This window comes from Pteronotus mesoamericanus, unplaced genomic scaffold, assembly GCF_021234165.1.
Source record: "Pteronotus mesoamericanus isolate MK-2021 breed Mesoamerican mustached bat unplaced genomic scaffold, CSHL_Meso_final scaffold_174, whole genome shotgun sequence".
Classification (NCBI taxonomy): Eukaryota; Metazoa; Chordata; class Mammalia; order Chiroptera; family Mormoopidae; genus Pteronotus; species Pteronotus mesoamericanus.
The window spans coordinates 12,242,040-12,261,527 of NW_026555309.1; the positions used below are offsets into that span (position 1 = coordinate 12,242,040).

Sequence of the window (19,488 nt, forward strand, 5' to 3'; positions counted from 1 at the left end):
GGGTTGTAAAGTTCTTGTTTATTTCCCCAATGGAAAGGCTCCACCCTTTTCTAAGCATCCAGATCGTGAGCCCTGGAAAACACACACGCACACACACACACACACACACACACAAGCGATGTAAGGGTTATGTGTAGGATCAGAAGAGTGGCATACACACGAGGTAATAATAGTAAGCAAGCAAAGGCTGGAGGCGCTATCTACATGTGATGGCCTTTTAGAGATATTATTCCACCTATGTTTGTAAATGTCCCTGGGGATTATATGCTAGAATAATCTCGACTGTGCAGACAGAAAGACAGGCCCAGAGAGGCAGAATGGTTTAACCAGGATCCCGAAGACATAAGAATGAGGGCTTAAGTCTGAAGACAGGTCTTTTTTCAATGTTTGGACTCTGGCTGTACCAGATCTTCCCAAGGGGCTGTGCAGAGAGTTATGCTGATGACACTGTGTTAAAAATATAGTCTTGCGTGGACCAGGGGGCTAAGCAGTCAGGAGCCCAGAGGACTGCTCGGATGTGTAGGGTTCGATAAGATGACTCAGGGAAGCAAACCCCAGGGGGTAAAGTCACTTTTTGAGAACTGACCCCAACTGAACTTGAAACCCCTATAACCTGGCACCACATTCTAGTAACAAAACCACAGCCAGCTCACTTGGCAAGACACGGGATAATGAAAGATGTTGTCTTGTTTTCTTCTAATGGCTGGGACTTGGGCATTGGGAATCCCACATGGTGGGAGCCTCTCAAATACAACAGACATTGTTCCTAAAGTCTCTAGCCATTTTCCAGGAGGTCCCAAGGTGAGAGCAGGCAGGTCGGTTAGGCTGGGTCAGGACACAACACTTGTGAGTCCTTTCTGAGAAGCCCTGACATCTTTCTCTTCATGTTGCAGGGAAGAGAGAGATGAAGAAAGCTTCTGTCCTGGGTGGGAACAGGTTGTTGGGCAACATAACCTGGTGATCTTGTCCAAATCACATCCCAGGTCAAGGCTGGCAGGGTGGGAAAAGATTCCTGAGGGGTGTTTTATCTGTGCTGATGCAGCTTCAAGGTCCTCCAACTAAAGCAGGTTTTTTCTCCTTGGAGAAGGTTTGAGCCAACTCTGTGTGTGTGTGTGTGTGTGTGTGTGTGTGTGTGTGTGTGTGTGTATCTCTGCTGTCAAAGAGCAGCACTTATCTCTTACTCCAAGTTGTGGGTGACTCAGCCGTCCCAACAGTGCCAGAACCAAGAGCACGGTGACAGCAGGCCAACCAGAAGTGGAAAATACAACGGGCTCCTCCTGGGGGGCAGAGGTGTACCCTAAAACAGAGAGAGGACACGCACGTCAGGGCAGTCAGAGAGGCCAGAGCAAGGAAGGGAAGTCAAGAGAAGCCAGAGCAGAATGGCGATGCTGGGAAATGCCTGGGCCCAGGTCCGCCCTGGCAGAAAGGCACAATGGGAAGGACAGTCACTCTAACGGACCTGCCACGAATCAGCCTTGTTTCTGACCTCACATCTGACTAGCTCTAAAGAGTCCCAATTTAAAATATATTCTCAAACCTGAATCTTGCATCCCAAATTGACTCATTGCACAGTATGTGGCGTGTCTTCACACTCAGGTGCTGAGCTAGGGACCTGAAATAGTCTCAGAACCAAGGTGTGAAGTCTTCCCTCAGATGCTAAGCAGCGATGCCTACGCCACGAAGAGTGAAGATTGCTACAGGCAGGATCTTGGGTTATTTAAATTATAACTTTATCTTTCCTCCACAATAATTATAACTCTGTTTTACTATTCTGTCCCTGATGGTCTTTTAGGATATCAAGGATTTTAATCACTTTGAAGGCAAATGAAGTTTCAGCGCTTGGTTGGTAGTAGGCAGTATGGACCAAACCTTGGCTGTGCTGAACAGAACTCTCACGTGGACAGCCCTCTAGTGAAATCTCCCGCCCCACACATTCACCACCTTATTTGGAGATTCAGAGAGATAGTTCCCCGGTCTTATGGGCAGAATGCTTGTTATCTAAAGATTCATATCACAAAGGAGCCACGTGATGGACAATTTAATACTTTAGGCAGGGGGCCAATTTTTATTTTACAGAGAGGTTTTCACATGACTAGAGGGATGGGAGAATGACAGAGGTGGGCACAGGCAAAGGCTGGAACACAGAATTTAATGTCTGTGTCATGAAGACATTAAATTCTCAGTGGCTCGCCTTGTGCTTGGTGCTTGTAGTGGATACTCATTACCTCCCAAATGAAAATGAAGAGGAAGAGAAAATGAATATTTCTTAAAGGCATTCTCTAAAATTAGAATGCACATTGTGAAGAAGGATAGTAAAGATAGCTTGGAAGAGACGCAGTGTCATTTTTCCAGACAGACACACACTGCCCCCTGGTGGTATGGTGAAAAAATGGCAGAAGTGCTGCAGAGCTCATGGTTCTGTTAGCAATGGAAGTCCATACCAAACTGAGACTTCTCTCCAGGAATCCATTTAAATTAAATTACAGTCTGCAAGATTCAATGTTTGTAGTGTGTGTTCCAGTACATGAAACTGTCTTGCCATCTCTGACTTTAAAAAACATAGGCCAGTTCTCAACTGCAGTATTTCAGAGAGTATTGTTGCACACCCGAGCCAGGGTCTGGGTCCCAGCACAGTAAATAGAGAGGGAAAGTGTTGGGAATAGCTTGTCTCCCTCACAACTGTGAGTGCTTACTTACTATAAATATTAGTATAACAATCAAAAGCATATTTATAAACTCACCCCAATCATGTCAAAGATAAGATTTTTTTTTAATTGGAAGACTACAATTCAGCATATCTTTATAATGTGATCTAAATTTATAAAAAAAATTTTTTTAAAACGTGATCAATCTACATCCATGGTCAGTTTTTTACTTCATATAAGCAATATGAAGTCCCTTCTTATTTCTACAAAATATATATTTTATAGTTTCACAGTATTCATTAAAAAAAACTTGTACATGAGTGATCTGCTTTCATTGTTTCTGCTGCCACCTGCCTCCAGGCGCAATATCTTTTTTTTCTCTGAAAGTGGACTTCACCTGCAACCACCTCCAGACAGCTTCCAAATCTGGAATTATTGACTCAAATTCCAGAGCCATTCCACTTGATTTTTTTCTCCCATGATGTGACATGGTACGTCACAACATGTCTTATGATTTTCTTTGGACGTGGAACTTCCCCCAGGCAAACTGCTACTAAATCAAATCACACTTTATCTGTTAGTACAGTGCTTGGCATACTATAAATACTCATTACTGGTATCAAAAACACTGTGAATATGGATGAGTTGCACACTGTGTTTATAAAAAAGAAGGAAATTTTACCTTTTGAAACAACATAGATGGACCTAGAGGTTATTACGCTAAGTGAAATAAGCCAGTCAGAGAAAGACAGGTCTAACATTATCTCACTTATATGTGCAATCAAATGAACAAAATAAATTGACAAACAAAATAGAAACAGAAGCATGGACATATGGAACAGGCTGACAACTGTCAGAGGGAAGAGGGAGGCTGAATGAAAGATGGTGAAGGGATTAGCCAAAAACATATATGAGTGTGTGTGCATAACTCATAGACAGAGATAACAATGTGGTGATGGCCACAGGCAGGAGGTGGGTTGGGGGTTGGGTGGAGGTGGACAAAGGAAGGGAAATGGGGACATCTGTAATAGTGTCAACAATTGAAAAAAATTAGAATTGGAACTGCCTTATGATCCAGTGATCCACTTCTGGGAATATATATCAAAGAACCCTGAAACATTAATTTGAAAGAATATATACACCCTATCTATGTTCATTGCAACATTATTTACAATAGCCAAGGTATGGAAGCAACACAAGTGCCCATCAATAGAGAAGTGGATAAAGAATTTGTTGTACATATATATAAAGTAATATTACTTGGCCATAAAAAAAAAAGAATAAAATTTTACCATTTGTGATAACATGGATGGACCTACAGGGTATTATGTAAAGTGAAATAAACCAGCCAGTGAAAGACACCATATGATTTCATTTATATGTGGAATCTAATGAACAAAATAAACATAAAAGAAACAGAAACAGACTTACAAACACCCAAAACAAACTGATGGATGCCAGAGGGAAGGGGGTTTAGAGGGCTAGATGTAAAGGATGAAGGGATTAAGTACAAATTAGTAGTTATAAAATAGTCATATGGATATGAAGTACAGCATAGGGAACATAATCAACAATGTTGTAGTAACTCTGTATGGTACCAAGTGGGTCCTGGAAATATTGAGAGGAACACTTTGTGAAGTACATGACTGTCGAACGGCTATGCTGTATACCTGAAACTAATACAAAATAATGTTGAATGCAAACTGTACTTGAAAAATAAAATTTTAAAAATGGTTGTCCTTATTTTAAAAGGGGGAAGGTCATTTGGAACTTGACTTGTTAAGGACAGAAATAAACAATAAATGCTTCCAACACAAAATTTGGACCCACTTTATTTTTATACCCTTGGTGTCTATTTGTGTACTTCTACATATATGTTGTAAATGTGAAATAATTTTCTACCTCCAAATGGTATTATTAAAATTAATTTAAAGGTAAACACTTTTAAAAATTGAATATTCTAAAATTCTCAGAAATATAGAAACTAACTCAATTGCTTTTTAAATTTACATGATCTAAGATATATCTTTAGTAAATAAAAGTTTAAGTTTGTTGGTTTAAGTAGAAAAGACTTTTTTTGGATTATTGATAATATTTATATTTTACATTATATTTTACTAGGGTTTTATAAAAATAAGTCCATGTTATAATAGACTTTGATGTCTATAAAATGTATTTCTAGAAGTTATGAAATATCTTGATAAATTTGCCAAGCTAAAGAATGCTAATTGATTACCTCTCAGTTTTCAGAAATTGATGTTTTAAGGGTTAAAAATCTCAATAAATGAAGGGATAACTCTGTGATGTTCCAGAGGGCCCCTGGAACACCTCAGAAAGATTTGGGGTATTTTTCCTTACAAAAGAGAAATCTTAAACTAATCAGGTCTGCTTTTTCATGTTAAATTGCATGGGAAGCATTGTAAAATAAGTGATGAGTATTATATGGGTAAAATATGGTTGTAAGTTAAACAAACTAGCCAGGAGTATGAGAATCCCGAGATATTCACTTGGTTCTTCCCAACTCCCTACTAATCACTCCCTTTTTTTTCGGATGTAAACTACAGAAAAATGAGACAAGGGAAAACTGAGGTCATGATCTTTTATAGGATAGAAATAATCTGAAGTGTGTTTTCTCATTGAAGGCCATAAAACCTGTCTTCTAGTCACCTGTACTTCCTTTTTTAGGCAAATTCAGCCTTAACTCCCACCCCATGGTTATAGTATTGCCCATCCCCAATGGTCTACTCTTTCTAACATTTTTTAACCTATGGTCATTGGCACCAGTTCAATGCCAACAGGAATTCTTAATTTGGGGTGTGGTGAAGAAGGCAACTTTGTTGAGTGCAAGCAGCTCAATTATGAAGCAGCAGGGTCGTGGGGAGGCTCTAGGGCCAGGCCCCTCTCCAGCTAGAGAGCTCTGCTTTGCTCTGCCTTGGTGTGTTTCACTCTGCTCTGGTGAGATGTCTCCACTGCTCTACTTCCAGGTGGGGAAATGCAGTCAGTCTTCAGTGGAAAATGGAAAGGATAAGCACTCTCCCAGAGCTGGAGGAGAGCTAACTTAGTAGAGTAAGTTAGGTCTCTGATTGATCCATCCTTATTCAAATGAGGACTCCAAATCCTCACAGTTTGATTGGTCAAAAAAAGGACTGTTCTGATTGGTCAGAATGGAGCTGCTCTGATTGGTCAAAGAGTATGTTGATGGGGATATAGTTGTGCAGCTCCAATTGGACAGGAAAGTCTCAATCCTATTAGTTGAAATAGGATTCCAGGAACTTCTTTATAAATGCTGGCTCAGATGGCAGGACCAAATGCAGGAAAGCAGTTCACTGCAGGAGGCAGGCAATTTAGTGCAGATTTTCCCTAAAGTGCAGTTTTTGTGCGAGGTCGCTGTGTAGGAATGGCTGTTAAGTCCCTATTTTTAAAATTTGATGCCAGTTAGCCACCAGGTGCTCTTCTTAGTAGACACTTTTATTTTTGCCAGGTTCACAGCGAGTAAAGGTAGAGAGTATTTATGAGACAAGTAAGGGAAACAGTTACATGAATAGAAGGAAGGAATTTCTATAGCTGCAGGTTAGCTAATATAGTGATGCTAATTCTAAATGTGTTTAATTTTTAGCTTGGCTTCTTGTCATCTTTGCAAACAATCGCTTGGACACAATGCTGCTTTAGATCCAGGCCGAAGGTTATTCGGCCCAGTTTTAACATTCCAAAGGTTTGAGGAGTAAGACCTGCAAGGCAGTTTCCCAGGGATTAAAACATTTTTTAAAAATGTATTGATTTTAGAGAGATGAAAGGAGAGAGAGAGAAGTATCAATTTTGTTGTTCCACTTATTTATGCATTTATTGGTTCGTTCTTGTATGTGTCCTGACTGGGGATCAAGCTCACAACCTTGGCATGTTCTGACCATGCTCTAACCAACTGGGATACCTGGCCCGGGCTCAAAGTGCATTTTAAAGTGCCTCCGTTTTCACAATTTTCTTACACCTTTAAAACAATGAACAACTTATTACCTACTGTTTGATTCAACCCAAAGATTCCTGATAGCTGTCAACAGTTTTATTGACATGTTTGATTTCTCTTTTTCACCTTTTCAATAGCACTTGTCAGCAATGGGACCAAAAGTGAGAATTAAAAGAGCAATGAAACAAAACACGAACTTCCAAAATGGTTCTCGCTATGTCATCTCTGAGCGCCTCACATCAGAACCGACAGCCCAGACCGCAGGTTCACTGCTCCAGGAGCTGTAGCCACCCAGCTAGTTAATCATTAGGCTGCGAACTTCAACCATCCAAGCTCCGCCCCCGCGCGCCTTCCGGCTCCTCTCCGCTCCCCACCTAGTGTCACGAGAGTGCGCATGCTCGCAGCTTTGCATTCGCCTTTCTGCTCCTAGGACTCGGTCTAAATCCGGTACCGCCTTGCAGGCGGGGCTGGTTCCCAGCTTGTCCAATGGTGCCCAGGGTGAGGGTTGAGGGGTGGGAGGTGCCTGCCAGCGGATGGTGCATGATTGTTCCCTCGTGAGTGCTCGGTTACCTGGTGGTCATGGAGGTGGTCTCGGCCGAAGAGCTTGACGAAGAAGAGCAGCTGGTGAGAAAGCATCGCAAGGAGAAGAAGGAGTTGCAAGGTGAGGGCGGAGTGGGAACCTAGACGTCACCGGACAGGCCCGTTTCGGGGAGTCGTGGGCTTGGAATCTGCATTGTCCCAGACTTCCAAAGTAGCCTGTGGCCTCTGACCCTACGCCTCCCCTGCCCCTACGGACCCTTAATGCTCTAATGTTCAGTGGCTTCCTCTTTCTCCAGCCCCGCCACGGTCCCCAGCCCACTGCCCCTCCAGTGTCGGTTTGAGAGCACCTCCCTGCCGGGTCTCCGTGTATCATTCCCGCTCCAGTCACTGACGCTTGGCCCTAAATGAGTACTTTTAATATCTTACTTCAATTTTAAGTTCTTAAAAGAAGTATTGGAAAGATTTAGAAACTATAGTCATTTTTTTTCTTTTTTTTCTCCTACCCCAACAAACTCGCGGTTATGTTAATAAGACTTTTGCGGGGGGGGGGGGGAACTCAGCTTCATCTGGGCTGTTCGCTATAATTGATTGTTATGAAATTATTATTTTTGTTTACACAATTACCCTTTCTATATCTTTTCTCTTTACCGTCCCCTTATCATTCCTATTTCTCATTTCTTCTTAACCGCTGAGGTTTTGACTTAAGTTTTTGGTGGTTTTTCAGCCAAAATTCAAGGTATGAAGAATGCTGTTCCCAAGAATGACAAAAGGAGGAGGAAGCAACTCACTGAAGATGTTGCTAAGCTGGAAGCAGAAATGGAACAGAAACATAGAGAGGAACTGGAGCAATTGAAGCTGACTTTGAAGGAGAGTAAAGTATGTTTCTCTTTGCTTACAGCATTTGAAAGCAACTGTCCACTTGTTAAACTGCTTACTATATAAAAATCATAAACATTGGGAGGGCAACTAAGACACTCAATCATGCTCTTGCATTACCTTCATTATTTTTGTGACCAGGTTTACATGGTAGTGCGCCTTTGGAAGGGCGATCAGCCAAGAAAGTGCACTTTATTTATTTGCAGAGGAGATGAATAGATTGATAAAGTGAACTACAGGAAGCTTCACCAAGTGAGATTTAGAAGTACAGATGTTTAGTTCCAAAATTGCCATTAAATATGATTGTAACCCCAGTAAAGTTACTTAAACTTCCTGAGCATAAATTTCTCTACATACAATGATACAAATATGTCTGGCATTTGAGTAAAGAAAGATTTTGTATGAATCAAATGGGGCAACGCATATGAAATCATTTTTAAGGTAATAGAATTGCTTTATGCACAAGTTGTAATGAATAAAGATTTACAGATGTTCGTTAGGTAAATTGGAGCATACTGTTATCATTTTAACATGTTTATTTTATTATTATAGCTAATGTGTGTTATGTGCCATGCACTATGTTTAACCTATTATATGCATTATCTCATAAATTCTCATAGTCACACACTGTAAGGTATTACCTAGGAAGTAAGTGGAAATAATCCCATTTTCAAGTGGCAGCAGACTCAGAGAGAGTAAGAATGTTGTCTTGAATTCACAGCATCTGTTAAGTGCCAAAGCCAGAGCTGTATTACTCTAGGAGATGAATATTGAAGTCTAATTTTGTGTAGTGGTGGCAGTTTATTGCTTGGGTTTTGGATATCAGGGATCAGACTCCATCACCTTACTCCGTACTGGTAGTTAGAAAGTTCTTATGTCTATGCAAAATTTTTCTACCATAATGAAATTTTACTTTATTTGGTTTATTTTTGGTCTGCTGTTGACAAGGAAAATGGCTTGTCTGTACTGATTTACGATGGTTGTTATATTAAACATTCCTTTTAACTTTTCCTTTAAAGGAAAAGTTATTTCCTTTAACTTTTATGAGCCAGTCATAAAGATCCTGGCCTTCAGTGTGCTTAACATTTTATTTCCAAGTCACGAGGCTTGGTGCTCAGGGTGTTTAACTGTGTTGTCACAATCATGGTATACCTGGTTGTCTCCTGATCTTTTCTGTTAGTGAAATAGGTTTCTTTGCTCTCTCAGGCCTTTTACTTTTAAGATTTTTTTTCCCTAGGTTTCTAGGGGCAAAAATGTTTTATTCTTAAGCTACACATTGTCCAACTGTTAAAATGCCGACTGCCTTCCTACGTAGAACTGTTATCATTTTCATTAACTTCAGTTTGTTTTCTTTCTGAAAGCTGACTGAATTCTTATGTCATTGCTTTCTCTTTTTTCCAGATGCTTCTCTGCATCTAGCCTATTGTCAGTATAGCAATTTATAAATTTTAACCGGTTCCTCTGAAATAAATAAGAATACTGATTTCACTAAAGTTGATAACCACTCATTGAAATCTTCATCTGATTTTGATATTTCGATCATTTGGATCACCTTGGAGTGTGCTGTTGTTATTATAGGCATTATTTGCAGTAATAAAATACTAGCTACTAATCCTGAAAGTTATAAGTCTGGCACATTTTTCCTTCAGCAAATACATAATCCCCATTTAATGATTAAGATTGGTTGTAATATGTTAATGATATATAGATTAAATTCTACCAGTAGTTGTCAAATAGATGGGAAGGAATAGAAAAAGTTCAACTTGTTACCAGGGTCAAGAAGCAGCGTTCTTCAGGTTCTGGTTAATTATGATGGAGAAAGAACTCTGCTGCCCCATTTGAGGTCATGAAAATAGTAATGAACCGAGCCAGCACAGGACCTTGTATATCCCGTGAGTACTCTCAGCATTTAGGGAAGGGGAGGGTGGAGTGCTGAATGAGTTGACCCTTAGAAGAGGTATTTAGGTTAGTGCAGTAGGCAAGCTAAGAAGGAAGGAAAGCATGGAAGGATGAGCGTTACCTTTGAAGAGCTGTAACACTTTTTCTTGGAAATCTGACAGATTGCCCCTTACAGTTTGTCGAATTGTAAGGGAAAGGAGACAACTATGCTATCTAATGTTCATCTAGTGCTGTCACTCAAATATGAATTGTGGGATTACACATATTTGTCACTTTCAATTATAATGTAGTTATCTGATACTTTGAATATTTTTTATTAACTAGTAGTTGCTTTCTGTTTTCTTCAGAGAGACTTTGATGCTGTTAACATTTCAAACTTGGTTCTTGAGAATCAGCCACCTCGGATATCAAGAGCACAGAAGAGACGGGTATGAAAGTCATGTTCCAAATATTTAAGTTAGTGCTGTGTGCTCAGTGCTTTCATAGGTGTTATGTAAGAAGAGAGTAGGGAAGAAAATGGAGTCGCTTGTCAAAGGACCCGAACTAACATTTATGTAGCACTTGCAATGTGCCAGATACTAGGCTGGGTTTATAGGTTATATGAAATCTCATTTAGTCCAGACAATAATCCTACGAAGTAGAATTTCTTATCCCCATTTGATAGAAAAGAAAATAGGCCTAAGGCAGTAGAAAATACTCAGTTTGCAGTCCTTATAGAAAGGTGGGCTAGGAAGGGGGATGTGCAAAGGATAGTTTTTACAAACATATTATCCTAAACTTAATAATTCAGAATCTTCACAGTGTGGGCCTAGGTGATTTTGGTGCACAGCTTTGCTTAAAAACTATAGTAGTAAGTGCTAAAATGAGGATTTGAACCTACAAGTTAAGCAAGATATATAGGTGTACAAAATTCTCAGAGAATTATGTTTCCTGTGTAATGGCTAATTACAGTGAAAACTAGGAGAAGTATTGATGAAAGAAATTGCAAACCTAAAGAAAGTTTATTTTGAGCCAAGTTTTTGGGGTTAATTCTAGAAGCAAAATCTTAAGAGATGAAGATAGTGCTCCAGGGAGTAACAGTTTTATAGTTTATTTTCTACATTGGAATCAAAGGAGAAGACATGAGAAAGGTTATATGAACTCCATTGGCGGGAGATTCAGGAGGCAAAAGAAAGTAAAGCAGGAAATCTCTAGGACTGGATAAAAAGTAAAATGGAGAGAGACATGTTTCTTTCACTTCGGTGGATAGTTGCCATTGAACAAACGTAGTTTACAGAGGTATGTGGGTCAAAGGTAAGGATGAGGAGTGTTAGGGTCACCTGGCCCCATACCAGGGAGTTTATCTTTAAAAGTCTGGAGAAGAAATCATTCTGACATTTTTAGCATGTTATTCTAGATGCTCAAAAACAGTGGATAGGACTTTTTCAATGCGGTGACTATCATATAGGCTTTAGGGCATGACTTCTCACTGTAACTTGCTCAGGATTTTTTTTTTTTCTTTTTTTTATGATCAAGCCATCCCATATGGTTATTTTCAGTTAGTAATCCTGTCAGGTTTGCTAGGGTAGCCCCTTTTTGTTCGCAGAAGGAAAAAGTTTGTTGTGCTAAGTGTTAAATAATGAGTTAGAATTTAAAGGAAATCTAGTTATTTACATGGGATATTTAAAGTAGGAGAAAGAGCATAGACAAAAATGTGGAAATGAAATTTTGCATTATCAAAGAGCTATAGGGAAACTGACTTACTGGAATTAATGAGTTCATGATATCAAAATTATGGGAGTGAGATTAGATAGGTAAAGTCTTTTCACCTTCAAAAAGAAGTATAAATCCAACCTTTTAAGTCCCAAATACTGTTTTACTAATACTTGATATTACCATTCACAATGGCTCTATGAAGGAGATACTATTTTCTTTCCATTTATTCATGTAAACCCAAGGCTTAAGAATCTTATCCAAAGTGACCCTGGAAGTGGGATTAAAACCCCACCTATCTAACACCAAAGTCCATGCTATATTAAATAAGCCTCGGAGCGAGGTTCTGAGTGTACGCAGATGGGAAAGGTAGTTTGGGGGGTCACAGGGTGCAGGCGCCTCTCTCTGGCCGCTGCAGGAGGGCCGGACGCCTCCACTTCCCCTTGTGCACCCAATTAAAAAAGAGAGAAAGGTAGGTTGCCCTAAAGGAGTTCACAGGACAGAAGACTGCAAGTGATGAGATCATCAATATGACAGTGCTTGTGGGAAAAGGGAGAAAAATGGGGAAAATGTTTTGAGAACCGTATGTTTCTATTTCCTTAATAACTGCAAGTTAGTCCTAATTATCATGAATTCACTTTCTTACATCATCCTCTTCTTAGGACAAGAAAGCTGCATTGGAAAAGGAGCAGAAAGAAAGGATAGCTGAAGCTGAAATTGAGAACTTACATGGAGCTAGGCATGTAGAAAGTGAAAAACTTGCTCAAATCTTGGCAGCTAGACAGCTGGAGATTAAACAGATTCCGTCCGATGGCCACTGTATGTACAGAGCCATTGAGGACCAGCTGGAAGGGCGGGGGTGCCCTCTGACTGTAGCTGCCTTAAGAAGCCAGACTGCTAAATATATGCAAAGCCATATGGAGGACTTCCTGCCATTTTTAACGAACCCTAATACCGGAGATATGTACACCCCAGGTAATCTGTTTTTCTTTACTATAATAGTCTTCTTGTTTCAGTTGTGGTTGTTGTCATGGTTAAATAAAGTACATCCTGGGACTGAGAATAAGACGAACTGGTAACATCCTTGTTGGCAAAAATACCCCAAAACTGAGGTAGAACTATCTTCTCGAATTTTAATAGTACATTTTGCTCTATCAAATACCTAATTATTTTAAGTACTTAATTATTTCGTAATGAAAATATAATCGATTTATGTAACATACTGATGCAAGTAAGGTAAATGCTTCCAAAATAACAAGTGGAGGCACTTTTTGATGCTATCTCTGAGAAGGGAGTTTCAACTCATTTGTACTTTAACCCTGATTCTCTTCACAATTCTTACAGTCGTATAGTGGAGCTGATTTTATAGAGGCTACATTTTTAATTTTTTTTTTTTCCGGTGTGTTCTTTCAGATGCAAGCTTAGGCTTTAAAATGCATGTCAATGGACAAAACCAAAGGGGAAGAGCTGAGGGAGGGAAAGAGGGAGGGGGCAAGGGAAAGTGGTGGGGGGGGAGGCAGAGACAAATGTATTTAAAAAGTAAATAAATTTAAAAAAATAATAAAATGTGTAATTAAAAATGCCAAAAAATAAAAATTAAAAAAAAATAAAATAGATCTGTATGTCTAGGGAAAAAAAATAAAATAAAATAAAATGCATGTCAAGATAGTAAATAAGGTGACAATTTTGGGGGTCATTGCTTGAGCTAAAAAGAAGGAAGCAGGCTTGTTAAGCAGTTCAGGTCGTTGGGTGTCAGGCCGAGGGTGGGAAGCAGAAATGCTTTGCTCTCGGATGATAGGGTGGTGGAAAATTGTAGTGAGTTAAGTTTGGGTCTGGGAAGTGGATTAAATTCTGGAGAGTACAGGTGGAGAAGAAGGAGTTTTCTAGCTTAAGCAGTTTTATCAGGAATTGTGGGGGCTATAAAAAGGATTTTGTCACAAAAGTTAAGAAAATTCCTAAGTGCTATATTCTGCTTATTCTCTACAGAAGAGTTTGGAAAGTACTGTGATGATATTGCAAACACAGCTGCATGGGGAGGTCAACTTGAGGTAAGTTTGTAATTATTGGTAGTGGTTGTGGATTGTGAAATTATTTCTAAGTCCCATTTGTAGTATTCAAGACACTTTTCAGATGATCCCAATTTCTCTTTGAAGTTTCCTTTTCTTTACATAGTTGCTATTTCTCTACTGACAAAGCACTCAAGTAAGGAGTTAACATTCTTAGGCTCTCAAGTATGTACCTTGAGGAAGTAAAGCGGTATTTCATTTTAAATGGCCCTTTTAAATGGCCTGGATTTTGATCTGTGGGTTGGTGAGGCTAGTGTTGTATCTGCGTAAGTGTTTCCATTTGTTATGCTGCTACTGGATATATAATTGATTTTTGTAGACTTATGAAAGTTAAGATTTTACTTCAGTACAGTAATATTTACTGTAATGGCTCAACTGATAAAAGTCAATATTGGAAAGGTACCATATCCATGACATCAGATATAGAAAGCAGTATTCTTATGTGAAATTGTAGTCAGGTCCTGCCACACACACCTGTTACGAATGTGTGTGAATTCCTAGCTGATAGTGACTGGGATGACTTGAAAGCAGTATTGATGGATTAAAATGCATGCGTTAAAAAACAATACATTTTGTCCCCTGTAGGGAGTTAATCAGGATTAGTTTTTTAGCTCCAATTATTTATCTTACTTTGCTAACTTTATTACAATAAAATAAAACACCTAAGTGATGATGAGGCAGCCTGGGTTATTAGAAAGCCAGGAGAGAAGAGGGAGGGTTTGGCGTTTGGGTCCTGGCTTTTCCTTCCACTTTTTAGTTTTGTGACCTTGTGGGAGTTCTGAGCTCATTGCATGCAGGTAATAAAAACCTTGTGTATATTTGGTAGGTCATGTGTGGACACTAAATACGGCAGGGAGTAAATGCATAGAAGTTTGTAAGCTCAAATGCCAGGTGAATGAATCTAGCAGCATTGTTAATACTGTGTAGTGATGCACTGGCTGGAGTGGCTCAATTTGTTGGAGCACTGTCCTGTTCAACAGCAGGGTGCCGGTTCAATTCCTAGTCAGCGCACCTGCTGAGGTTGTGGGTTTTGTCCCTGGTAGGGGCCCAGTGCGTGTATGAGAGGCGACCAGTTGCTGTTTCTTTCTCTCTCCCGTCCCCCTCTCTCTATTAAAAAAAAGTCAATAGCATGTCCACAGGTACAGATTTAGAAAAATATACTGTGCAGTGATTATATTTGTCGTCTTGAATAGTTTGTGGCTCTGAGTATTTCACTTTAGGAACTCTGTTTGAAGGTATGGCATAAAGGCTTCTTCAAAACCCTTGCTCTGAGTCCTGCTGTATTTGTACCTCTCTGAGCCACCAGAGGGAACTGCGTCCATTCATTTTGTGGGCCTCTCTAGGGTCTCTGAAACTCAGGAAGTTTTCAAAGTAGCTTTGTCATTACATTAGGAGTAATTAAAGATACTTGAACTTGCTTTTAAGGATCCCAAGTTAGTATGAAAATTAGAGACCTAAGTGACTGTTTCTAAATTCAGGAAAACTTTTTAAAAATCCTTTGAAGGATATTTCTCCTGAATTGTTCATCTTCCAATCCATTTGAAATAAGATTTGCGGTGTTCTCAATGAGGTGAATTTAAATTACAATAGAGAAAATCTTTATATGATTTCTGAAGCCTGAGAAGGGATGTTAGGATTTCTAGAGCCTGCTTTGCACCCTTCAGTTCAAGCCAGCTTTTAAAAACATGTTATTTTAGGTATGATAAAAAAGTGCCTCAAAGGAACAGTTTATGAGAGTATGAGATTAAATTTGCCACCATGAAAACAGAGTCTTTTTCATATTCCTGAAGTAATCTTTTGCTTTCAGTTAAAACTTCGTAAAAGGACATTTTAGATGGAATAATCTTTTAATGGGGCAAATACATAGATCAGGGCCCTACATTAAAGACTGTAAAAATAATTGATTTGTTTATGAACTTCCTCAGTTTGCAGGTCATTTTATTCCCTTGTGCTTGACTTCAGGCAGGCCTCTTCACCTTTGTTTGCTTTGGATTCTAGGTTTTTAAAATAAGTATAACAGTGGTACATATCCCATAAGGTTATGTGAGGACTACATGCATTAATAACTATTATTCATCCAGCTTTAAGCTCTAATTTTATATTTTATGGTACTTAAACTTGTGTAGTAATTAGATGGAAATTCTAGGAAAGGATAGTACAGTTCGCACATGTATCTCATTCCATTTGTGTCTTGAAAATTACAGAAGCAGGGGTTGTCAGTACCAGTTGTACATTGGAATCATCTGAAAAGTTTTAAGGAAAATAAACCACCTAATCTGCACAGTTCCTTCTTTTTCCCCTCACTCCTTCCATAATTGTAATTGATTTGGCCCAGTGCTTTAACAATGGTTTTTAAAAAACATTTTTAACGGACATTTTCAATTATATTCAAAAGTAGAGAGCCTGGTATACCGAACCCAATCGACCCATCCCCTCACCTTATTTACTATGACATTGATATTTCTAAGAAGCTGTTGTGTAGCCAGGGCTGAAACTTCTGCATTCGATTTAATAAATGGCATATTTATTTGTTAATTTAACAAATTTGTGTTAAGTGCCTACTACGTGCCAGGTTCTAAGCATATGGTGAGGAGCACAGAGGGTCCCTGCTCTGACTGATTGCCCTGTCCATGCATACCTCAGTAGCTTATGATTTCAATAAGGTTTCCATTTTTATTTTTTTTCACTAATACATTTTCTTTCCTATAGCTAAGAGCCCTGTCTCATATTTTACAAACACCAATAGAGATAATACAGGCAGATTCTCCTCCTATTGTAGTTGGCGAAGAATATCCAAAAAAGCCATTAATACTTGTGTAAGTACCTAGAAATGTCTACTGTTACATTTTTCATTAAGACAGAAAGGATTAATAAAAGATTTTAGATTGCTGATTAATTTAAAAAAACTATCTTTGGTAGAATTTATGCTTATTTTATGTTAAAGGTAATTATAAAATTAAAAAGCGTTGTCAGAATAAAGCGATTTGGATCATTGAATCTGTAGTGATTTATTTTTGCATATGAGTTAAGAATCAATTCATTTCTAAAGGTTAGAAAGTTTTAGGTTTAGTTTGCATGTTGCCCTGGTTTGACATAGAAAATGCTGAAAGTTTTAACAAGTCAAAAGCTGATATATATTCATATTGCCTGGTTGTTTATTCCTTAGAGGTTTTTCTTTATATTGTAGATTGAGAAATCTCTGAAACGCAGCATTAGGAGTTTGCTATTGACTTTTAGTGTTTACTAGCTAAACCTGCTAAGGTAGTCATTAATGGTTGGATTTAAGTAAAAATTTTAAGCTTAATGAGCACTCCACATTTCAGTCTTTTTTTCCCTGTCCAATGATTGTGTTTTACCTGACTTATACTCAGCAGACAGGGTTAAAGATCTTTTCATATGGTTTTAAACTTTTAAGTAATATGCTTGTGTAGTTTATTAAATGAAAACATTTGTGGAGCGATTCATTCATAGTACTTGGTTTTATGTGCATAATAAACACGTATACAAGGAATTACCTTCATTAAAGCTACTCATTTTCTTTTTTTATTTCAGATATATGAGACATGCATATGGCTTAGGAGAACATTACAATTCTGTTACATGGTTGGTGAACAGAGCTACTGAAAATTGCAGCTAGTTTACAAAATGTTGCACAAATTATTTTTTAGTACAGTGTGCTAATATGAGTATTCATACCAAGTGCTGGATCATTCTAAACATTACTGAAAAACACAACTACCTTAAATCAGTTTTATGACAAAGCTGCTAACAAGTTTTTAAAAAAATATCAGAGATAAACTTTAACTGGTGTCCCCTTAGTGGTATTTTAAAAACACTTATGAGTCTATTGTGGAGAACTGCAAGATGCAAACCTATTTGTTTATATTTTTATTAATATCGGATCCTGAACATTCTGTTGAAATAAATCTTAAATGTTTTACTGAAAGCTTTCTGTAACCATTTCAATGTAAGTTTTCTTAAAGAAATGAAATGACTCAGTTTCTTTGTCATTGCAATAATGTGGGAATGGTAATTTCTAATTTAATCATGCTGTAAATAAACTTAATTGACCTTGGCTGGGTGGCTCAGTTGGTTAAAGCATCATCCTGGCATGCCAAGGTTGCGGGTTCGAACCCTGGTCAGGGCACATACAAGAAGCAACCTGTGAATGCATGAATTAGTGGAACAATAAATCAATGTTTCTCTCTCTAAAATCAATCAATAAAAATAAATACTAAACTTGATTGCAGTAACCTTGGTATTGATAGGATTAATGCTGTGAAGCTTTCTTGTAGCCCCATCAAAATGAAGCTAAGAAGCTTGTTTTAATGATTAAGAATTTTAAAATGGTTTTTTCTAGGTGAGATCTGTTGTTAAGCTTTTTGAAATGAGACAAATTCAAAGGTAAATAGGTGTTCCCTATCAGATTTAAACCTAAGAATTACATATTAGCCTTTTATTTGTAATTTAAAAAGACTCAACAGATTACTGTCTAATTCATCTGTTACTACTTGCTGTTTCTTAAACCTCAGAGTGGAAATAATACCATCATTGCTTTTTTAAAAAATTTCTTAAATAAATTTTTATTTTCAATTACAGTTGACATACATTATTATATTAGTCATAGGTGTACACCCCAGTGATTAGACATTACATAACTTATTAAGTGATCATCCAATAAATCTCTCATCCACCTGACACCATACATAGTTATTAGATGATTACTGACTATATTCCCTATGCTGTACTTCCCACCCCTGTGACTATTCTGTAACAATTTGTACTTATTAATCCCTTCACCTTTTTTTCCCCATCCCCGATGCCTCTTTCATCCAGCAACCATCAAAATATTCTTTGTATCTGTGATTCTGTTTCTGTTCTGCTTGTTCATTTATTTTGTTTTTTTACATTAAGGTGTTGATAGATATGTATTTATTGCCATTTTACTCAAAATTTTGATCTCCTTAAAGAAGACCTTTAACCTTTCATATAACACTGGTTTGGTGGTGATGAGCTCCTTCAGTTATTTCTTGTCTGGGAAGTTACTCATCTCTCCTTCATTTCTAAATGTTAGCTTTGCTGGGTAGAGTAATCTTGGTTGTAGGTCCTTGCTTTTCATCACTTTGAATATTTCTTGCCAATCCTTTCTGACCTGCAAAGTTCCTTTTGAGAAATCAGCTGACGGCCTGATGGGTGCTCTCCTGTGGGTGACTAATTGCTTTTCTCTTGCCTGTTTTTCAATCCATGATCTGAGTTTTTTGGGGGGTCTGAAATTTATTAAAAGAATGAAATTATAAAATACTGAGCACCTTGGCTTTACTTTGAGGTAATCTATTTAAAGTTAAAAGAGAGGCATTATAAAGTAATAAAACAAGGTATTGGAAAACACCTTATTAGCAGTTGTTTTTTCCTAACAAGTAACATTTTCTTGATTATAGGTTCATCTTTTATTTTTTTAATTTTAAATGGTCGATATGGTTATGAACAATATTTATATGGTTAGTTTCTGTTCTTTCATAGAACAGATAAAAATGATTTTAGTTGTAACTTAAAATTGCAGTCTTTAAAAAATGGCAGTTAATTTAAAAGCAGATAAACTAATTCAGTTTGCTATATGATGATAGTCTAAAAACATTTCATAAACTTTTTTTGGTCATAACTCAAAAAGTATGTCAGAGTTCTGAAATATGTATTAAGCCAAGAATTTTATCCAGTTAAATATGTTTACAACTTGTATAAAGCAAATAAAAAGAGCGTGTAAAACTATAGTGGCAATCTAGTTTTGTTCATATTATCTGTGCCAAAAGAA

The 19,488-nt window shown here is 37.9% G+C and overlaps 1 protein-coding gene across 2 annotated transcripts; it reads left to right on the plus strand.

The window, feature by feature from the left end:
• The first annotated feature begins 7,114 nt into the window (after window positions 1–7,114).
• Window positions 7,115–19,488, plus strand: OTUD6B (OTU deubiquitinase 6B). Of its 2 annotated transcripts, XM_054590250.1 has the most exons (7): window positions 7,115–7,267; window positions 7,871–8,022; window positions 10,269–10,349; window positions 12,276–12,588; window positions 13,600–13,661; window positions 16,389–16,495; window positions 17,232–19,488. In XM_054590250.1, the coding sequence occupies exons 1-7, from the start codon at window positions 7,186–7,188 to the stop codon at window positions 17,314–17,316; spliced, it is 882 nt and encodes a 293-aa protein (XP_054446225.1). In that variant the 5' UTR covers window positions 7,115–7,185; the 3' UTR covers window positions 17,317–19,488. The 2 variants fall into 2 exon arrangements, with proteins under 2 accessions (XP_054446225.1, XP_054446226.1); XM_054590251.1 differs by lacking the exon at window positions 16,389–16,495.

Bases quoted from the DNA above. Each gene is read 5' to 3' on its own strand.
- OTUD6B (XM_054590250.1), top strand. From the start codon at position 7,186: ATGGAGGTGGTCTCGGCCGAAGAGCTTGACGAAGAAGAGCAGCTGGTG. The intron at 7,268-7,870 runs GTGAGGGCGGAG...GTGGTTTTTCAG, and splicing joins GGAGAAGAAGGAGTTGCAAG to CCAAAATTCAAGGTATGAAG. The intron at 8,023-10,268 runs GTATGTTTCTCT...TGTTTTCTTCAG, and splicing joins TGACTTTGAAGGAGAGTAAA to AGAGACTTTGATGCTGTTAA.